Source organism: Rattus rattus, chromosome X (assembly GCF_011064425.1).
Source record: "Rattus rattus isolate New Zealand chromosome X, Rrattus_CSIRO_v1, whole genome shotgun sequence".
Taxonomy (NCBI): domain Eukaryota; kingdom Metazoa; phylum Chordata; class Mammalia; order Rodentia; family Muridae; genus Rattus; species Rattus rattus.
The window spans coordinates 56,230,482-56,249,675 of NC_046172.1; the positions used below are offsets into that span (position 1 = coordinate 56,230,482).

General features: G+C 37.5%; 1 protein-coding gene across 1 annotated transcript in view; it reads left to right on the forward strand.

The window, feature by feature from the left end:
- The window catches only part of Ar (androgen receptor), a 165,140-nt gene that overhangs the window by 94,092 nt on the left and 51,854 nt on the right, over nt 1–19,194 (forward strand). The window contains 1 exon segment of the mRNA XM_032889926.1: nt 3,485–3,636. Coding sequence (XP_032745817.1) covers nt 3,485–3,636 — 152 coding nt within the window.

The following is a 19,194-nucleotide window of genomic DNA, read 5'->3' on the forward strand; positions in this document are numbered from 1 at the left end:
GAGAGGGAGAGAGGGAGGGGAGACACCTGAGGTTGACCTGGTATTTTCAGGCTGACAGCTTTTGGCACTTAGCTGTGCATCTTTAAGTAGGCAATGTAAACTTGTAAACTTGGGGAGTTGGAGGAAGCATGACGCACTTGTTCTCAAAGCAAACTTTTGTGCTTGCATATAGAGTGTTAGGAAGATGATATTAAAACTTTTCAAGTTCTTATTTAATTCTTTATAATTATAGTCATAATAATAAAGAATATATGCCCAATGATAAAATGAATGAATACTCATGTGCTCTCATTAACGAGCCCACAGTGTTATTAACACCATTACACTAAGCCTGCTAGGATTCAGGGTCTGTGAGGGCATGAAACTTTGGTCAGCGTTGTTCATTGCCCTATCTTCCAAAGCCTAAAATGCTACCTGACATGTGGTCAGTGTGTCATGATATTTCTTTCATCCTCAGATCAGCACCCCCAGCAATACCTCAGAGCTTACCATTGTACTAAATTTGGGACCTATTATTCTCTTCGATTTTAATAACTTTTCACATATCCTCCTTAACAATATTGTTGCTTTTTTGAAAATTCATACAACAAAATTAAATGCATCCTCTAATGAACTAGACCTGTTACACATTAGTACATAAGATTTACCTATGAGGTTTCAGTCAATCCTTGACATTGTTGGATTGTATTTTTTGTAAATATACCAAAAATTCATTTCTCTTTTCTCTATCAATAGATGTTTATTTCTCCTTCTATGAATAAAATATGAGGCTTCCTGGTCATACATGTGCAAAGTTTCATGAATATGAATCTGGAAACAAACTGCAGCCAAATTTTATTTTCATCTCAAAAGTTTAGCCCACAGGTCAGAAATACAGCATGCTTTTATTCACATGAAGAGAGAGTTAGGAGTGCTGCTGTCCAAAATATTTTGAGAACTGAGTAGAATAAAAAGGAGAAGGGGAAAAGGAGAGGAAAAACCGAGTCTAGTGAAACCTGTGGTTACTTGGGCCTTTAATCAAAGTGAGATCTAGCTCATAAAGATTCTAAAATCGTCTTCATTAGTTTTGTTCTCTACTATTTTCTTTTACTAGTTTTTAAGATATTGTTTTAAAGTATATGTCTCCTCAACAAGATGGTGATTGTCTTAACATTCTCTTAGGTATACATTTGACTAGATTATTTAAATTACTATAACTGTGGTTTAAATTTCGAGGTGGATAAAACTGTATATTTCTTTAACTTTGTAATGATAATACAATACCTACACTCCTAACAAAGTTGAAGTGTGCAATATTATATTTACTGTAGATAGAATTTGCATCACACAGTTTGCAAATTTACCTCATTGAGAGCAACTCTTTTCTTAGTCTTCTTAAAAAGAATAATTTACTTATCTACTTTCTGTATTTTTCCACCTTGTTAGCTCGACATGTAATTTCTACCTAAAAATGTTATTAGTGTTGCCACTTACCTGTATGGACACTTGTACCTTTTAAAAATACTCCTATTGTTCATCTGCTTTCATATATGAAGCAGTCCAAAGTTATATTCTTTCCCGTGTTATTTTACTTTTCTTGCCTCTTGAGTTTCTGCTGTAGTAGATAGTGAGCTGCAAAAAGGAAAGAACACACACTAATTTTCTTCTACTGCTTCTTTCTGGACTGAAAATGGAGGCACAGTATTTACTCAAGTGAATGATTTTAATCAAAATACTGACTGATGTTCTTTGCACTTGGCTGACTTGTGTATTTAAAATGGACTCCTTTCCTTTGAAACATGTAGTTCTGCTAGCCTTCATTCTGTTTAATTTTTAGTTATGACATGAAATGAAGGTTTTTGAAAGAGACTAGGGATCACCATTTTACTGAATTTTCATATTTATAGAACTGATATTTGAAATTCCTTTTTCTGTTTTTGCACTCAGGTTTTGAAGAAAGGTGGGTATTCCTGTCTAGAAGACATAGAAAATATAGCCTAAGTTTAATTTGCTTGTGCCTTGCCAGAGATATTCATTTGGGGTGGCAGGGAAAAGAACATTGAATACTTTTCTAGTTTCTGGGGACTATACTAAGCCTGAAAACAAAGAGCCTTTAGCAAAAATCAGAGGTGAACACTTTAAAGATATTAGGAAAAGGAAACCGTAATAAATGTAGAATCAGGTGAAATGTAGCTTCAGTAGGAAACACTTTAACCCTCTCCTTCTTTATTCTTCCTCATTTCTGGTATAATATTAGTGCAGAAAAACAATCTTGCTTGCTGCTTGTTATGACTTATGATAAACCACTACAAGGCCAAAAGCAACTCTAGTTCTGGCTTCCTATTTTTCTTCCTTCTTTGGTAGAAACAGAGAAATCATATAAAAAGTTGTGGTCCCATGGCTTTAGAGTGTGGACAATTAAGTCATCTTTGAGGCAGATTACCATAAGAGGTCACTTAAATTTTTACTTTTGACATAGGACATGGGACAGAGACAAAATTTGATATTTGGTTGACAAGAAGCATAATCTATTCAGACAAATGAATTAATTCCTAAAAGAGATGGAGAACTAACAAACAGTAAGGAGTTTAGAATTGCTTTTTCTATCGCTTTTCTTTCGTATCTACCTGAAAATTATAGGTACAGATCTTGGAGTTAAGCACTTAGACTAGGTGACTTTTAAATCATGATCCTCATCCAGGAAACCTAGAAGTCTTGTGAAGGTTTTGACAACATCCCTCAAACTATTCAATACTGATATGTATCATTTCTCAGGAAAAGTGTATGGTACAAGGATTCTGTCACATTTTTGTTGCAGAACAGGGAAAGGGACAAGCCCATGTGATACAGAGAGGCTCAAGAAGAAAGCAAAGGAATTTATACAAACATACAATAAAAACTGGTATGATAATGCTAATTTATCCTTTACTTGTATATTAGTATCAAGAGTAACTCATACATTTGATTTATGTTGTCACAGCAATAACTCAGTACTGCCTGTGACAATATTGCTGTTTTACAGGTAAGACTTCAGGCTCTGACAGCTAAAATATATAAAATTCTTCTGGTATTTGATATGGGTTGATCATAGGCCTCTCTTTGGAAGAAGTAAGTTAAGTTCATAGAGTTAAGTTCAAGTCATTTAATGACTGTATATATTGTCATTGCTGCATCACATTAAGTTGCTATCTTTACCTCAGGTTGCCAGCTATCTTCCTTCTCTTACAAATGCAGAGCCCATGAGATTGGCTACTCCCTCAGAACTTGTTTAATTCCTTGACAGGGTTCAAAGTGTCCTGCCAGTACCATGGGAACCCTTACCAAAAAAAAATGTTCAGAGAAGGTCTCAAAAGAGTACAACTTCACACTGATTCACCTGAGCAATACATAGCACAGTCACTCATAGGTACAGTCTCTCAGAAGACCATTGAATTCTGGTCAATTTCTGCCACCCACTGACATGTGCTGCTTTGTTTTGTGTGTGTGTATGTGTGTGTCTTTTCAGTTTGGACAGTACCAGGGACCACGTTTTACCCATCGACTATTACTTCCCACCCCAGAAGACCTGCCTGATCTGTGGAGATGAAGCTTCTGGCTGTCACTACGGAGCTCTCACTTGTGGCAGCTGCAAGGTCTTCTTCAAAAGAGCTGCGGAAGGTAAAAAGTCTTACCTACTTCCTGATATTTTCCCCTTTTCTTTTGAGAAGGACAGTGACCTTCAGGGGGTGTCTGATCATCCCAGAGACTGAGTCATAAGCAAGGGCCCTCTCATGGTACATGTAAGGTCAAAGAAGCACATGGTGGTATTTGCTAGGCTCTGTTGGCTGCCCTGGTTGTACAAGCAATGAAGGTGATGTAGGTGGTCCCAGGTGGTGCTTGGTGCTTGGTGGCTCCTTGGAATGAAAGCAAATTAATGATTTGAAAAATTAAATTTCCTTCCTGCTTGTTTTCAACTCTGCTTCCCAGTGAGGGAAGAAAAAAATTGTCCTTACTAGAGAGGTTAGAAGTGGAGAAACCCCAACTGACCCTGCAGACTGTTTTTTGTAGTGAATATGAGACTGTTCCTTAGCAAAAGCTTCCTGGCCTTCCCCCCAGAAAAGAAGTATTCTCACTGTTCAGCAGACCATCAGTGTCTGCACCTGCTCCCTCCTGCTCGTTGCCTCTTTGGGACCTTTCTTTGCAATAAGGACTCCAAGCTAGGTAAGAACTCAGCGAGAAGCATCAGAGGACTGCCTTCAGGGCATGACAGTTGGTTCAGAATCCCAACATAACTTGCATTTTGTATCCAGCTAAATGGGATGAAGCCTTTACTTGTTATCTGCACTAATTATGATGTTTCTAGCCTACATCATCTAGCAGAAATTCCCACTGCAGGCCTTTAAAGTAGTCTAGTGAACCCTCCCTTCTTAATCATGGGGTGGTGGTGATGGGGCTTAAACCTGTATTCATACACTCTAGTACCTTCCCTCAGTTTGGTACTCCATTCTCAGAGACACTGGAAAGCTGTCCCTATAAGGTTGACTGTGGCAACAGACTCAGTTTTAAATACTACTTCGCAACCCTGCCCTGGTCTCTGGCTTCCCACTAAGGGGGAGCTTCCTGCCAGTGAGGTTTTCCTTCTTCCTACCTGGTCAGGAAGAGTTTAAGTCAAAACCAAAACAGACAGCCCTTTCTCATGCAAAAGAAGCATCAGAAAAGAAATACATTTCCTGAAAACTATACTCAACACAACAGAAGCACCAGGGAATATTTGGCAACAAGAGAAAGGATATGAAGTGGGTACCCTTACACAGCTGTCCTTGATGACAGCCAATGTTAACAATGATTTTACTGTCAGCATTTTAGTAGGTGGGAGAAATACATTCAAAACACAAAGCTACCCTTTTCTTCCAGTTCCGCAAAGTATAAGGAGGCAACTGGCACTTGGTATTATTAAAAACTGAGCTACACGTTTCACCTTTACTCTCAAATGGCCCACTGTTGCTGCCCATAGTAGACTAGCATGACATCCAAAGCCCTAAGGCATAAGCCTAGACCTTTAGAAAAAGTCTTAAAGCAGTGCCTTCCTTTCTTAGCAGTGTTTATAAAAGAACTATCAGGGAAGGAAGTGAAAACCTGTTCGAAGGACTTCAGATCACTCCCCCCCCCCCCCCCCGCTGCTTCTCCAGAGAAACACCTTTACTTCCTAACAGCCTGTCGCAGGTGATCCTGCTCTCACAGCAGCAAGAGAAAAGCATTCTAAAGCTATTCCAAAGCAGCAGGTCACATTACAGTCATCCAGGAGGGAAGTGAGTTCCGGTGAGCAGATTAGGTCATGACCAGTGACACCTTCGGGAAGAATTTTCAGTCATACTAGCCTATCCTACATGGCAGTTTTCTGGAAAACTTAGATCTAAAGGAAAAAAGAAGGCAGAAGGGCCGCTACCAGGACTGCATGGCAGGATCTCTACCATCAGTAGATTCTATTTGGCAACAGGACAGACAAGGAATGGAGGCTACAGGGGATCATTCACTACTCAGAACACAGAAAAACAGCAAGGTCTCCACATGGTTCCGACCCTATAGTTATTTAAGTTCCTGAAACTCAGTAATACTTTATTTAAGAAATTCAAGATCTCCAAAGGATATTTATTTTGTTTTAAACATATAAGTTTATTTTACAGATTTTCCATAACACAAATTAAAGACAGTGCAATTGCTTAAAGACCATGGTTTGCACAGCAGAAGTTTATGCATGAGAAAACACCCTAACTGGAAGAATATGCTTCATGTGAACATTCAGACATGGAAAAAAACTAGCTACTTTATTTTGTTAATTTTTGTATTTATATAGTTGTACTTATAGCCACAATATAACACATGTGTACATATCACATATACATATAAATATACAAATATTTGTGTGTATACATATATAAATATAAACATATATACCTGTATACATACCTTCACATATGCACATATACACATATACATGTATATGAATCCATCTAGTATTAGTCATAAGGATATACATTTAAGAATAACCACTTAGGGACTGCAAAGCATGGTGGCACATGCCCTAATCCTAATACTTGTGAGACAGATTTTGAGGCCAGAATGATTTGCATAGTGAGTTCTAAAAGAGCCAGAGCAGCTATGTAGAGACTCTGTCTCAAAAATATCAAAAAGAAAAAGAAGAAACAAAAAGAATGACAACTTGAAGTTGGATAATCTCTCTCCCTGCTCTAACTCCTCCTGTATTTCTGCTAATCCTTTTCAAATTTATGACTTCTTCCTCTTGAATTATTATTGATATATAAAAACATACACATATATGCACATATGCATATATAAATGTGTGTATATATGTGTATGTATATATATGTATGTATATATGTACATATATACAACCTGTTGAGTTCAGTTAATGTTGCTTGTTTATATATGTGTTTACAGCTAACCTCCTGAAGTTGGACAACCTATCAGAAAACGTCTCAGAAAAAACAAAAATATCACTATTGTACCTTTGAGGAAATTTTTCTGTACTGGTCACTATTTTCATTCAGAGACTTTATAGCTGAGTAGCACTGCTGCTTGATAACCCTTGCTGGCTTGCATAGCTCCTTTGAATACTATGAGAGCTAGACCTCAAGGAAGAGGCTTTCAGGCCACTACCAACTCAACTCTTCTAAGTCCTAACAGGGATTTGCCTTCAAGGTCTGGGAGACAGCTAAGGGCAATGACAATAGCCTATATTATTTATTCAACTTTTCTGACTAATGATTCGGTTACTTTGAAATGTGGGCCCTAGGTTTCAATTCTCAGTCCTCTGAGAGATATAGAAAGGTATTTTAGGGGTATACAAAATAAAACAGAAAGGTATTATTATCACAACACTCAGGAAGCAGAAGTTAGTGTGTTTGCAATTTTGAGGCCAGCTATATCTACACAGCTTCATTTACACAGCTATATCTACACAGATCTATGCCAGCCAAGAATAACTAGTGAGGCCATATTTAAAACAGATGACGATGACGATGACAATGATGATGATGATGATGATGATGATGATGATAACAATAATAATAAACTTTTGCTGGTGTTTCTTCTCTTCCCTGTAAAAGGTAGATGATTTGGGTTTGCCTAGCATCACTTAACTCTACTGAAAAGCAGAGAAGACAATATTGTTACCCCAAAAGGCGCATATTGATTTTAAATATTTTAATATGTTTGTTTGAAAGTGTTGAAATTGGGTTCCACCTTAGAGAGAGTATAATTAAGTAAATATGTCTCTTCCCTCGTTCATTGTCAGTTAAATCAGCTCAGTATTTAACCGTTACTATCATATTATACACATTTGTCAAAGATCTCTGGCCTGGGCACAGGTACAAGAGCTAAAAGCCTGGCATGTCAGGCAAAAATTCATTTCTAGCTTTGGTGGCTCATAAAGCATGACATTTTAAAGCTGTCACTGGTAGGGGGCTCTATACAGAATTGATTGTAATCTGGCCAGGTTTTCTTGTTGGAAGGAAAGGCAGGGATAGCCCCACAGCTTCATGTAGCTGATAATACTGAGGGGTGAGTAAGATTTGGGCTGAGCAGAGAAGGTTCTGTATATTCTTGAAGGAAGAATAGGCCCTGGAGGTTAAGTCACTAATTTAGAAAAGAGTAAAAGGGTAGAGACCATGTGAGTATGAATGTGGGAATGAATATGTTTGGGAATGGCCAATGAGTTTGAAATAGGCAGAAGAGAAAATGTGTTTGTAGATGGATAAGGTAACTGGAAAGTGACAAGGAAGGGAATGTTGAATATTATCTGGAACCAGGAAATCAAAGAAAGGTGGTACTTTTATATTGGTTCAAAAAGACTTAGTTGCATAAACGGTTAAAAGAAATTTCTCCCGTTGGGCTTTTTCTATTTTGTAGAATAGATATATTTTTATAAATGTCCTTGCAGGGGCTGGAGAGATGGTTCAATTTATATGATAATGGATTTCTTTTGCCAAACACATGGGTTCAGTTGCCAACACACATATATAGTGGCCCACTACTCCTGTAACTCCAGCTCCAAGCTATCCAGAACCTTCTTCTGGACTTCCTGTTTACCCTGCACTCATCTATAACTTCTCTCCGCTCCCCACTTTTTACATACATATACATAAGTACAAATAAAACCAGGTTTTCAATAAATAAATGTCTCCCCAGCTTAGAATTTTGGGACAATTCTATAATTTATAAACATCACTATTTCAGCAAACACAGATGCATTTTATACCTGTATGTGCTTCGAGTTTGACTTTGTAGCAGATGGTAAATGCTAGACCTGTATCAATAAAAACTCAATCTTCAAACGGGGCCAGAAAGAGCTGAGAGTGCATGTGGAAAGGCTGGGTTAACATAGAGGACTGAGCATGGATGACTAACTTCCTTTCTTTTCCATTTGCTCATGTGGAAAATCAGGATATGATGCCCCATCTCTATTATCATGTTTTCAAAGAGGTTAATTAATTGTTATGCACATTATGTACTTGAAATTTTCTATTTTGGGACATTTTCTAGTAAAACATTTTGAGACTGCACATCCATTTGTTTTGTACACATGGTGCACTGTTTGGTACACATCATAAAATTGAAACTGTAGTTTACATTCTGAACTCAAAGAATTACACCATCCTCACTGATGTTTACAATAGGTCCCAATTTAGTTTCCTTGGCAAATTTTATATAAGTATGGCTTTGATTTTCTCTCCCACCCCAGGTTTTTGTGAGGGAAGAAATATAAGTGAACCTTTATTGAACTCGTTCTGTCCTTTAAATCCACTTTCCCACCTCAGCTCATGTGGAATTGAATGTTACCTCATTTGGAGTTTTACAACAAGTTTTTGGTGTATGATAGTCCACTTCACTCCCTGACTCTTTGAGTAATGTTTCCCAGGGGCAAATTAATTCAGCTAAAAACATCAGTTTGTAGATCCAACAAAGACTTGATCAGGTATTCTGGACCCAAGAGGTGACTGATTCTGGCTGCCTTTGTGAGTCCCTGAGATCATACTATAAAGCTCTGATTATCTTTTTATCTCTCTTTTTCTTAAATGTTATTGCCAGACTAGATTCTAGATGAGAAGCAGATAAACTTTTTCTATAAAAATACAGGTAATAAATATTTTAAGCCATGCAGGTAACCTGGCCTCAATCTCAGCTATTCAGCCTTGCCTTTGTAGACTGTCTAAAAACTAATGGGTGTAGCTGAGTTCCAATAAAATTTTATGGGCACTAAAATTTGAACTTCACTTAATTTTCACATGCCATTAAGTATTGTTTTTCTTTTGGTGTTGTAAACCCATAAAAAAAGAAAGAAATCTCAACTCTTACCCTCACAAAGACAGGTGATAGCCTAGATTTGGCCTGTGAGAGACGGTTTGTTGACTTTTGGTTCAGGTGGTCTATCTTGTACTTGCAAATGTGTATCATAAATTTTAGTCATCTCTAGCCTCTTGATACCTATATAACAATCTAGAGTACATCACTGTTACAAATGATTCCCAGTTGTCGAAGTTTTATAGAATACCTTGCATATTGGCTTCTTGTGCTTTATTATTAAACAGGAGAAAAATAAGTTTAGAAATTCTAGAAGGGAATTTTTCAATGAGCTGTTATACCATTCCATCTCAAGAGATCCATAAAGGAAAAAATTTAAATATTTTTAAATGTGTCTAAACTCTATAACCTTTCAGATAATTAAGATGTATATGATATAAATATATGATATCTATAATATACATTATGTATATGTATACATATAATATTTTGCAGTTTTGCAGTATGAATATACTAAATATTCCCCAAAGGTTACACGGAAAGGGCTTTGAGAAATATCTGGTACCAAATATTATGTTTAAATATCCTATCTCACAGAAGTAAAGCCTGAGTGGCCATGTGTGAGTTATGGATCTGTCATATATTACTCAGAATGCACTACTTTTACAAGTCTTCTAGCTTAATTTTGATTTTTTATTAATCAGATAAACTACAGGCTTATACAATAAATAATTTTGCTGTGGTACTTACCTTAATTGGTGCCTATTAAGTCTCTGTCAGTGTCAAATTCGTGACCCATACACAGAGTTTTCCACTGATATACTTTAGAGTAGCCTATGGCTGCCTAGTTCATTTTAAACAGTTAGTTATCAGCAAGGAAATACAAGGACAAAGAGTGGAGCAGGGACTGAAGAAAAGATCATCCAGAGACAGCCCCACCTAGGGATCCACCACATATGCAACCACCAAACCCAGTCACTATTGCTGATATCAAGAAGTGCTTGCTGACAGGAGGCAGATATGGGTGTCTCCTGAGAGGCTCTGCCAGAGCCCTACTGGTACAGATGAGGATGCTTGCAGCTAACCATTGGACAGAATGAGGGAACTCCAGTGGAGAGTTAGAGAAAGGACTGAAGGAGCTGAAGGGGTTTGCAACTCCATAGGAAGAACAACAATATCAACCAACCAGACCCCCCAGAGCTACCAGGGACCAAACCACCAACCAAAGAGTACACATGGAGGAAACCATGACACCAGCCAGGCGTTGAGGCTTTGAGTGGGTAGGTGTGGTGGGAGCATCCTCCCATAAGCAGGGGAGGGAAGGGGGGGGATGGGAGAGGGGAAGCAGATAACATTTGAAATGTAAATACTTAAAATATCCAAGAAAAATATCAATCAATAAATAAATAAAAGAAATTGCCATAGCACTTATACAATTAATAAATATCTGTAGTGTTTACATTAAATTTGCTTCTTGCAAGATTTCTTGTATCTATTACCTCTTTCTCTCATATCTAACTAATTTCTCAGTCCTTTGTCATAAGCCTTCGTGTGCTTACAGTATGCTGTAGACAGAAGCTTCTTAATCCCTCAGGAGACTCTCCTCCTTGTGATTGTCAAGTATCATATGGTTCTTTTTCATAGCTCCTTTCCACTGCAAGGTAAGAGTCTCTTCAGACATAGTAGTTATGTCTGTCTTCTTTGAGATCTAGTTCCATAACAAGAAACATAGATAACTGACCTCTGCAAGAAGTCATCATGACTACACAATAATGAATATGTGTGAGCATTTTGAAACCTGTTATTTGGGTGCCCGTGTTCCTTCTCTGTCCACTCTTAGAAATGTAACTGTTCTGAACCTACCAGAGAGAGGCATGAGCTTTGACAACTGAAAAGTCTTTGAAAAAAGAACTAAAGTTAAGGAATCGATAACCCGGGTGTGGTGCTGTCTCATGCCTGTGATCCCAGTTTTGTGGATGGCAGAGGCAGGAAGGTTGCTACAAGTTGAAGCTACCAAGGGTAGGTTATATTGTAAGTTACAGATTGTCCTAGCCTATATAACAAAATACTAACTAGAAAACTAAAAAGAGCAAACAAATCTTTTTGAAGGGGACAAGGAATAGGATTCTCATCCCTTTCGTTTTTATTTGTGTTGTGATTACTAATGCTCTCTAGTAAATTCCTGACACCTCCTGTCTAAAATACTATCTGGCTCTATGGAACACCTCATAAGAGCATACCTGGTTCTAAATGTACTCAGGCATTCAGTTAGTGTTTGCCAAATAGTTACTGCATATAAGTAAAAGGCTCAAAAACTCAAGCCACAAAGCCTGTTTTCCTCATTTGAAGATCTGAAATTTGAACTTTGGTCTGCCTGGACCTGAGTCAGCGTTCACTTTGACACACCAAACCTTCCCCACAGATATTTAAACATACTGCACTGATGAAAAGAGTAATGCCATGTCTAAAAGAACAATGAAAGCAGCAGTGAGAAGGACCAAGACAATCTACTAAAACCGAAGGAAGTGAGGAAAGACGAGAGTATTGTGGAGAGAAAACAAAGAGCCACCAAGTGGTACAGGCATCACAGGAGAGATTGCGTTCCTAAGAAAAGTGCCCCAAACCTGAAAGAGCTGGTGTATCATCAGCAACTCTCTTCATTAGAAGGAACGTGTGGGCCATCATCTTTCTACCATCTCATTACTCTTCAAAAGTCAGAGTTCTGCTGCTTCTGAAACCAAGCTAGGTAGATCTTAAGTCACTCTTATCATTCAACCACGAAACAGGAAGCGCAGTTTACCATCTGGGCTCATGTGAACTTTTAATCTTCAACACATAGCTAAAAGAAGAGCTCAGAGACAGGATGTATGTATGTAATAGACACATGGGTCCTTTGCCCTTTCCTCCCTGCTGTTGCAGAGGAACAAACTGCTGATTTTTCAATTGGGCTAGATAAAATAGAAATCCATTTTTCCTCATAATTTGTGTCATAAAACACACAACATTCTCTTTTAGGAAGCTAAAAAGAAAAAAGAAAAGAAAGAAAGAAAGAAAGAAAACAGGGTGAAAGTATTGATTCTTTTCTCAGACTTTTAATTTTTTTTTCTTCTTCCCTCTCCTGTTGGATATCTCATTGTGTGAATGAACTTAGTTTTAGTGTTATCTGGATGAGGAGACTGGAAACTGGGCACCTCTAACAGTTTCTTAAATTAGACAAGCACATTCCTACAGATCACCAGCAGGCTCAAGTTTGTTTGTTTGTCTGTTTGCTTTTTAAAAGAGGATTCTTAAGAGGTTTGTAGTGCTTAGAATCACAGCAATTTTAAGTGCTTTCCTAATAGATTTGAAGAAAGCAAACTTAGTAATATAAGCAATCTAGTCAAACTATTGGACTATGTGTGGATGACAAAATTAAGATCCACAAAGAGGAAGTGACTTTTTCTGGTTCATTTAGCATCTAATTAATGGCATCAATGTTTCCTGACTGAGATGCTCTCTTGTCTCACAGCTGCTCAGCAGAACCATGAAGACTGTTACCTTGGAATGCCTAGGAACCATGTGAGGCAGCCTCATAAGCATTCAGCACAAGACATTTGGTCCCTGTTAACACCCTCTGCCTCAACCACATTTTTATGTTTTTGTATCTATTCTTTGAGAATTTCATAAAGTAGGTTTTGTTTATATTCTTTCCCTCCCTCACTCCTCCCTGATCCTCCTCTATCTCTCTACCCACCCAAATTCATGGTCTTTTTCTTTCTCTTAAACAAAAAAAACTATGGGTTCAATATGTGTTGGCCAAATCCACATATTTGTAAAACGTTCTGTAACTGAAGGGCTTCTTACAAAGCAGAGAATGAGTTATAGTGATGGTCCGTGTTAAGAGGGCTTTGCAAGATAGGTCTTGAAGTGAGTGCCACTTTGTTCTAGATCAGTGTAGATATGTGAACTTTTTAGAAAAATCTTTCAATGCTTTCATATGATTCTCAGGGGTTGTAAAACCAAGAGAAGATTTCAGAATCCTGGTGTAGTATCGGATAAGGGCTTTATAAACCCATAATGGAGTATCTAAACAATAGTAACTTCCAACATTGCTATATGATGACTGATTTTTTTTCCAATATAGATGTATCCAGGTGTTGTTTTTACTGTAGTTAGGTATAGAAGGCACTAGTATAAGGGAGTGGGAGCATCCTCATAGAGACAGGGGGAGGGGGAGGGAGTATGGGAGAGGGGGGAAAGGGAATAATACTTGAAACGGAAATACATAAAATATCCAAGAAACATAAAATTTTAAAAAGAGGTACAAGAAAACAGCATAAACAATTTATTGGGCACTCAATACATGAGATGCTTTCCAGACAACAACCCTAGTCTTGTTGTTGCTCTCAATTACAGGTCAGGGAGCTAAGACAAAGAAGAGTGAATTTGTCCAGAGTCATATAGTTAATTACTGTGAACATAATGTGTCACATAGTTATCGTTACAATGGTGATGTCTGTCAGTACTGTCCTGGAATTACGTGCAAAATTATTTAAGAAGACAGTATGTGCAAACTATTATTTTGCTTGTAAAGTTTCAGGAGATGTCACGAGGGAGCTAACAATTGATCTTGGTCCTTAAAATGATGCCCAGGAATTTTCCAGGTATAATGAGGTAGGAAAATAACTTCAAAAGGAGGGGAAGGTCTGAGCTAAGTTAATGTGTTATGTGAGGGCAAGGTTTGTTTGGGGGATACTGAGGCTGGAGGTCATCCTGTGGAATCTCACCAGCTGCAACAAGGCTCTTGAGAAGTTTTGAGTTGACCTTTTGTGCCTGGCTTCTTCCCATAGCTGCCCCAGTTTAATCTCTTGGATTTTTACAAACAGACTCCTATCTAGGTAGAGAAACAAGATGCAGTGGAAGAAAACCAGATGGGGCTCTGTCTCTGCCACTAGCTTATGTGTGGTCTTTGGGGTAACTTGTCTCTTTACACATCGAAACCCACATCTGATAAATAAATGGTTACACTGAATGTTCTTAAGTATTTTAACACACACACACATATGTATATATATACATATATATACATATATATACATATTTATATATGAAACAAATGATTTTAAAACAATGATCTTAAGAATTTTTAAAAATTTTATAGGTATCTCATATGTTTCTATGTCTACTGATACACTTTGCCTGAACCATCGCTTGAACTAAAGACAGATTAGGGTCAAAATTTAACTTTAAAATGGAATGGGTATATGACTTCAAAAAAGGAGGGAAAGGTCTGAGCTAAGTTAATGTGTTTTATGTGAGGAACCAAGGTTTGTTTGGGGATACTGAGGGCTGGAGGTCATCCTGGGAATCTCACCAGCTGCAACAAAAGGCTCTTGAAGTTTGGAGTTGACCTTTGTGCCTGGCTTCTTCCCTGCTTTTACCCCAGTTTAATCTCTTGGATTTTACAAACAGACTCTATCTAGGTAAAGAAACAAGATGCAGTGGAAAAAAACCAAGATGGTCTGTCTCTGCCACTAGCTTATGTGTGGTCTTTAGGGGTAACGTCTCTTTACATGAAACCCTCTGATAAATAAATAGTTACACTGAATGTTCTTGATATTTTAACACACACACATATGTATATATATACCTATATACATATATATACATATGAAACAAATGATTTTAAAACAATGATCTTAAGAATTTTTAAAAATTTTATAGGTATCTCATATGTTTCTATGTCTACTGATACACTTTGCCTGAACCATCCTTGAGAACTAGGCAGATTGAGGTCAAAATTTAACTTTAAAATGGAATAGGTATATGACTTGGACAAAAACCACTTAATTTCTCTGTGCCTCTCAATAATATCCCATGAGGCTATTAAAAGTATCAAATAATATATAATACAGTTTCTAGTTCCCAGTAAGTTTTGATTCCTTCTTGTAGAGTAAATATTAGTCACTGAGTTACATGCACTTAAGGTCTTCCTGGCCTAGACAGGAAACAAAGGTAGAATGTGGTAACAGTGGTAATCCTCAGGATAAAGGAAATGGAGGATGTATAAAATTCCCAGACAACGACTTATCTTCAATATTGCTTAATTCGTGACCAGAAAAGCCACTAGCATTTGTAGGGGGAATACTGAAGGTCAGTCTCCTTGTATTCATCTTTTGCTGCCCAGAAAGTTATGAGCAACACTGCCCAACCTCTCCAAGTTCCCAGGCTTTTGACTTTAAGGTGAATATATATATATATATATATATATATATATATATATATATATATATATATATCCCCAGATATCTCTGAGTTTTCAAAGCGGCGCTATAGGCCAGGAGAAAAAGCCACAAAGGTCATAAATTATACTATATATTCTTTGGCCATTGGCTTCCGTTGTCAGTCAGAGGCATGTGTGAAAATATACTGAGGCCAGATTCAATAGAAATCTGAGCCAGCACCTGTGCAAATAATTTTAAGGCTTCTTTTTCCTGAAGCCGGATGAGTATTTTTTTAAGTAAGCCAGATTATCTTTTATCTGAGGTGCCATCTTTTACATTCCTAATGCTTTAGATTTCTTCGAGATATGTTTTTTAGTTATAGCAATATTGCTTTGCTCTTTTAAGCAGGATCTGGGCAGTTCTTTTAAAAAGGATAGTACTTTGACATAGCATATGACTCTATTCTGTTTAAAATGGGTATCTAGTAATATATCAAATTCATACTTACTACCGATTAGCTTTATATCTTACTCCCCAGTTTTTTCGGGAGATGTACTAAAGGATACATGAGACAAGAAAGTGAAAAAGACAGTACAAAGGAGGCTATAGTGTGGATTAAAAATAGCAAGTGCATGATCAGAGATGAGGAGAAAGAGATTCTACTAAAATTCACCTTGTTCAAAAATGTTATAATAGTATCTAGTCCCTACATGCTAATTTCAAAAGTGAAAACAAAATACTGTGATCAAGATACATTATGTAAGCATAATTCCATTTGCAGTAAATTAAAAAGTTAAAAATAAAAAAAGGAAAAAACAAACAAAACAACAGGTGCATACCTACAAATACTACTTTCCGATCTAGTTCACTTCCTGTGCCCTTGAGAACCCAATGCTTAGTACTTACGGTTCACTAGCTCTGGAGCTCAACTTCACAATACAAAAAGAGTGGGCCCTTTATGCACTCTTATGACTTGAATGTGCTAACGTCACACTGTGCTGCGTGACCTCTTCTCCCTTATCATCAGTGTGTAGCTTCCTTGACTTCCCAGATAGTTCTCTATAGCTTATATCAGTTTTAAAGGCATTATTTGTTGTTTGACAAGAATTAAGTAGAAAATGTATAGATGATCAATCTATAGTCACAAAGATGATGGAGGAAACAAGTGTTTCAGAGATAATTTTTGTAGAATGATTTTATTGTTGACTTAGGGAGCCCTATGACAATGTTACAACTACTTGGGAACTCCTTGGATGTAGGGCTCAAAAACATAATTTGAGATTAATACCAATGTATTACAACTTTTGATGATGTTAAAATGCATTTTACATGCACATACCCAACCTTCCAAATGTCAAAACTTATCCACATGGGCCACTATAGCATATCAGTGGTTTAGTCTCAATCAAATGGCTGACTAGGCTCCATGACATCACTCAGGATCCTAAGAGCATATCTGCCCCCTTCCGTGGTGTGATTTTTCATCTCTAAAATGGGAAAAATGGTGATAATCTCCAGAGAAGTTATAGGGACAATACGAAATAGGGTGTCTTAAAATTTCCTAGCAGAGTGACAGACTTCTGAAAATAAACTGAACCAATCACTAGCAACGTCTTGTAGTATAAGAAAGAGAAATCAAATTTATGAACAAAAATAAAGGGAAATCAGTTCACCATCAAATGGTAGTGTGTTTCTAGGTTTCCAATGATGTCATTATAGAAATATTATTATTAATTCAATAGAGGTAAGCCTATTTAAAATACCAAAAACCAAGAAATATAGACTGAAAGCTATTAGGAAAAAGTGGGCAGCATAGAGCTTTCTAGACTATAAGCCCTTGGCCCCAGCTAAATGGAACTTGAAAAACTGGATAATTGGGTTCTTATGGTTCATGTCAGAGAAGACTAGGCAGGGACTAGGCAGTATATTTCACTACCTAGAGATGAATGTAAGTCAGCTCCCTTCTCAGGAAATCTCCAGACCATAGGGTATACATTCCAAACTTCATTGCAGATTAAACATTTCACAAAGCATCTAACCACAGCTTTTGAGTATCTTAGAGTTACTATTGCTGTGCTGAAACACCATAACCAAAGCAACTCCTGTCAGAAAGGGTTTATCCAGCTTATACTTCCATGTCATTGTCCAGCATTGAAGGAAGACAGGGAAGGAACTCAATTAAGTCAGGAGGAGGAACCTGCAGGCATGAGCAGAGGCCATGGAGGAATGCTGTCACTGGCTTGCTCCTTGTGGTCTGCTCAGCCTGCTTTCTTATAAAACCCAGGACCACCAGCCCAGTGAGAGCTCCACACATGATGGCTAGGTCCTCGCCATCAATCAATAAATAAGAAAATGTTCTACAGGCTTGCATACAGCCTGATCTAATGAAGGTATTTTCTCAATCATTCCCTCCTCTCAGATGACTGCAAGCTTGTATCAAGTTGACATAAACTATCCAGCACACATGGGACATGGAGAGACAAAAAATCAGGTATGGCCCTTTTCCCTAGGACAGAATAACCATGAAGGAGATTTACGCGGCAGATCCTCAAAACTTTGTGTAAAGCCATAGTTGAAAATAATTACAAAAAAAAAAGTTGCATCTTTTTTTTTTTTAGGGATAAGGCATTGTACTAGCAGTTCACTTAATCCTCACAGCAAATCTAGTGGATAGTACTGTTACTGCTCCTATTTTACAAATGAGAAATGGAGTGTGAGGGGACTGAAGGGGCTGGGAAGGCACCTAATACATTTAAGTCCAGCAAGCATAATGCGCCTGTTATAGGACAGGCTTTGTGCCGGATGCTAGAGACAGATGACTAGAGCTTGGTTTCAGTTCAGTGAGAGTAGCAGGCAGCACACGGTGAAGTAAGTATGGCCTAACATTCTCACTGAGGGGGACTCAATGATGAATGAGACAGAGTTCCTTCTACAAATATCTCTAAGATTTAGGCAAATTATAGATGGGAAAAAAATTCAACACCATTGTGATAATATTACTCAGAAAAATAAACCTAACATCTAATTCACATCAGAGTTTCCAACAAAAAGAGCTTTATAAAGTTTTTGAGCAGCAAATTTGCATCAGATCACAGATAGCATTTTGTTATTTTATTTTTGTTTATTTGATAATTATTTTTCATTCTACCTCAAAATTGATGTGCACCAAGTTTCTCCTACCTAGGATTACCAGCATGCTTCAGGGGATAACTATGAAAGATAGTTAAACTATTCCTTTACCCCAGTGCATGCCCAGACTGCCCCTATTCCTAACTTGTACTCAATCTATCTTTTCTGCCTCAAGTATTGTCCCCATGTCTCTATTTCATTAAGTACTATCATTCTTCCAAACCCCACTCAAAGCCTTCTTTTCCACTGAAAGGTACCATACCTTCTTTAATACTCACACAGTATACCATGGGCGTGTTTCTCTTGTGGTTTTTACCACTTCCTGCTTCAGTCTTTTTGTAATATACTTGCTGATCCTTCCCCCTCCACTACTTCTATAGTGAAAGGTTTATTTTGCTGAAATCATGATTTTCTTTCAAATGCATCACACCCTCTGGCATGCACTGGGCCTGGTGGGCTTCACTTTTCAATCTTAAATATATGAAACTGCACCATATGACTACAAATTTACAATTTTTACCACTTTAGCACAACTAACAAAATGTCTTATTTTCACGAGGTCTGGCTCTCACACAAGCATAAT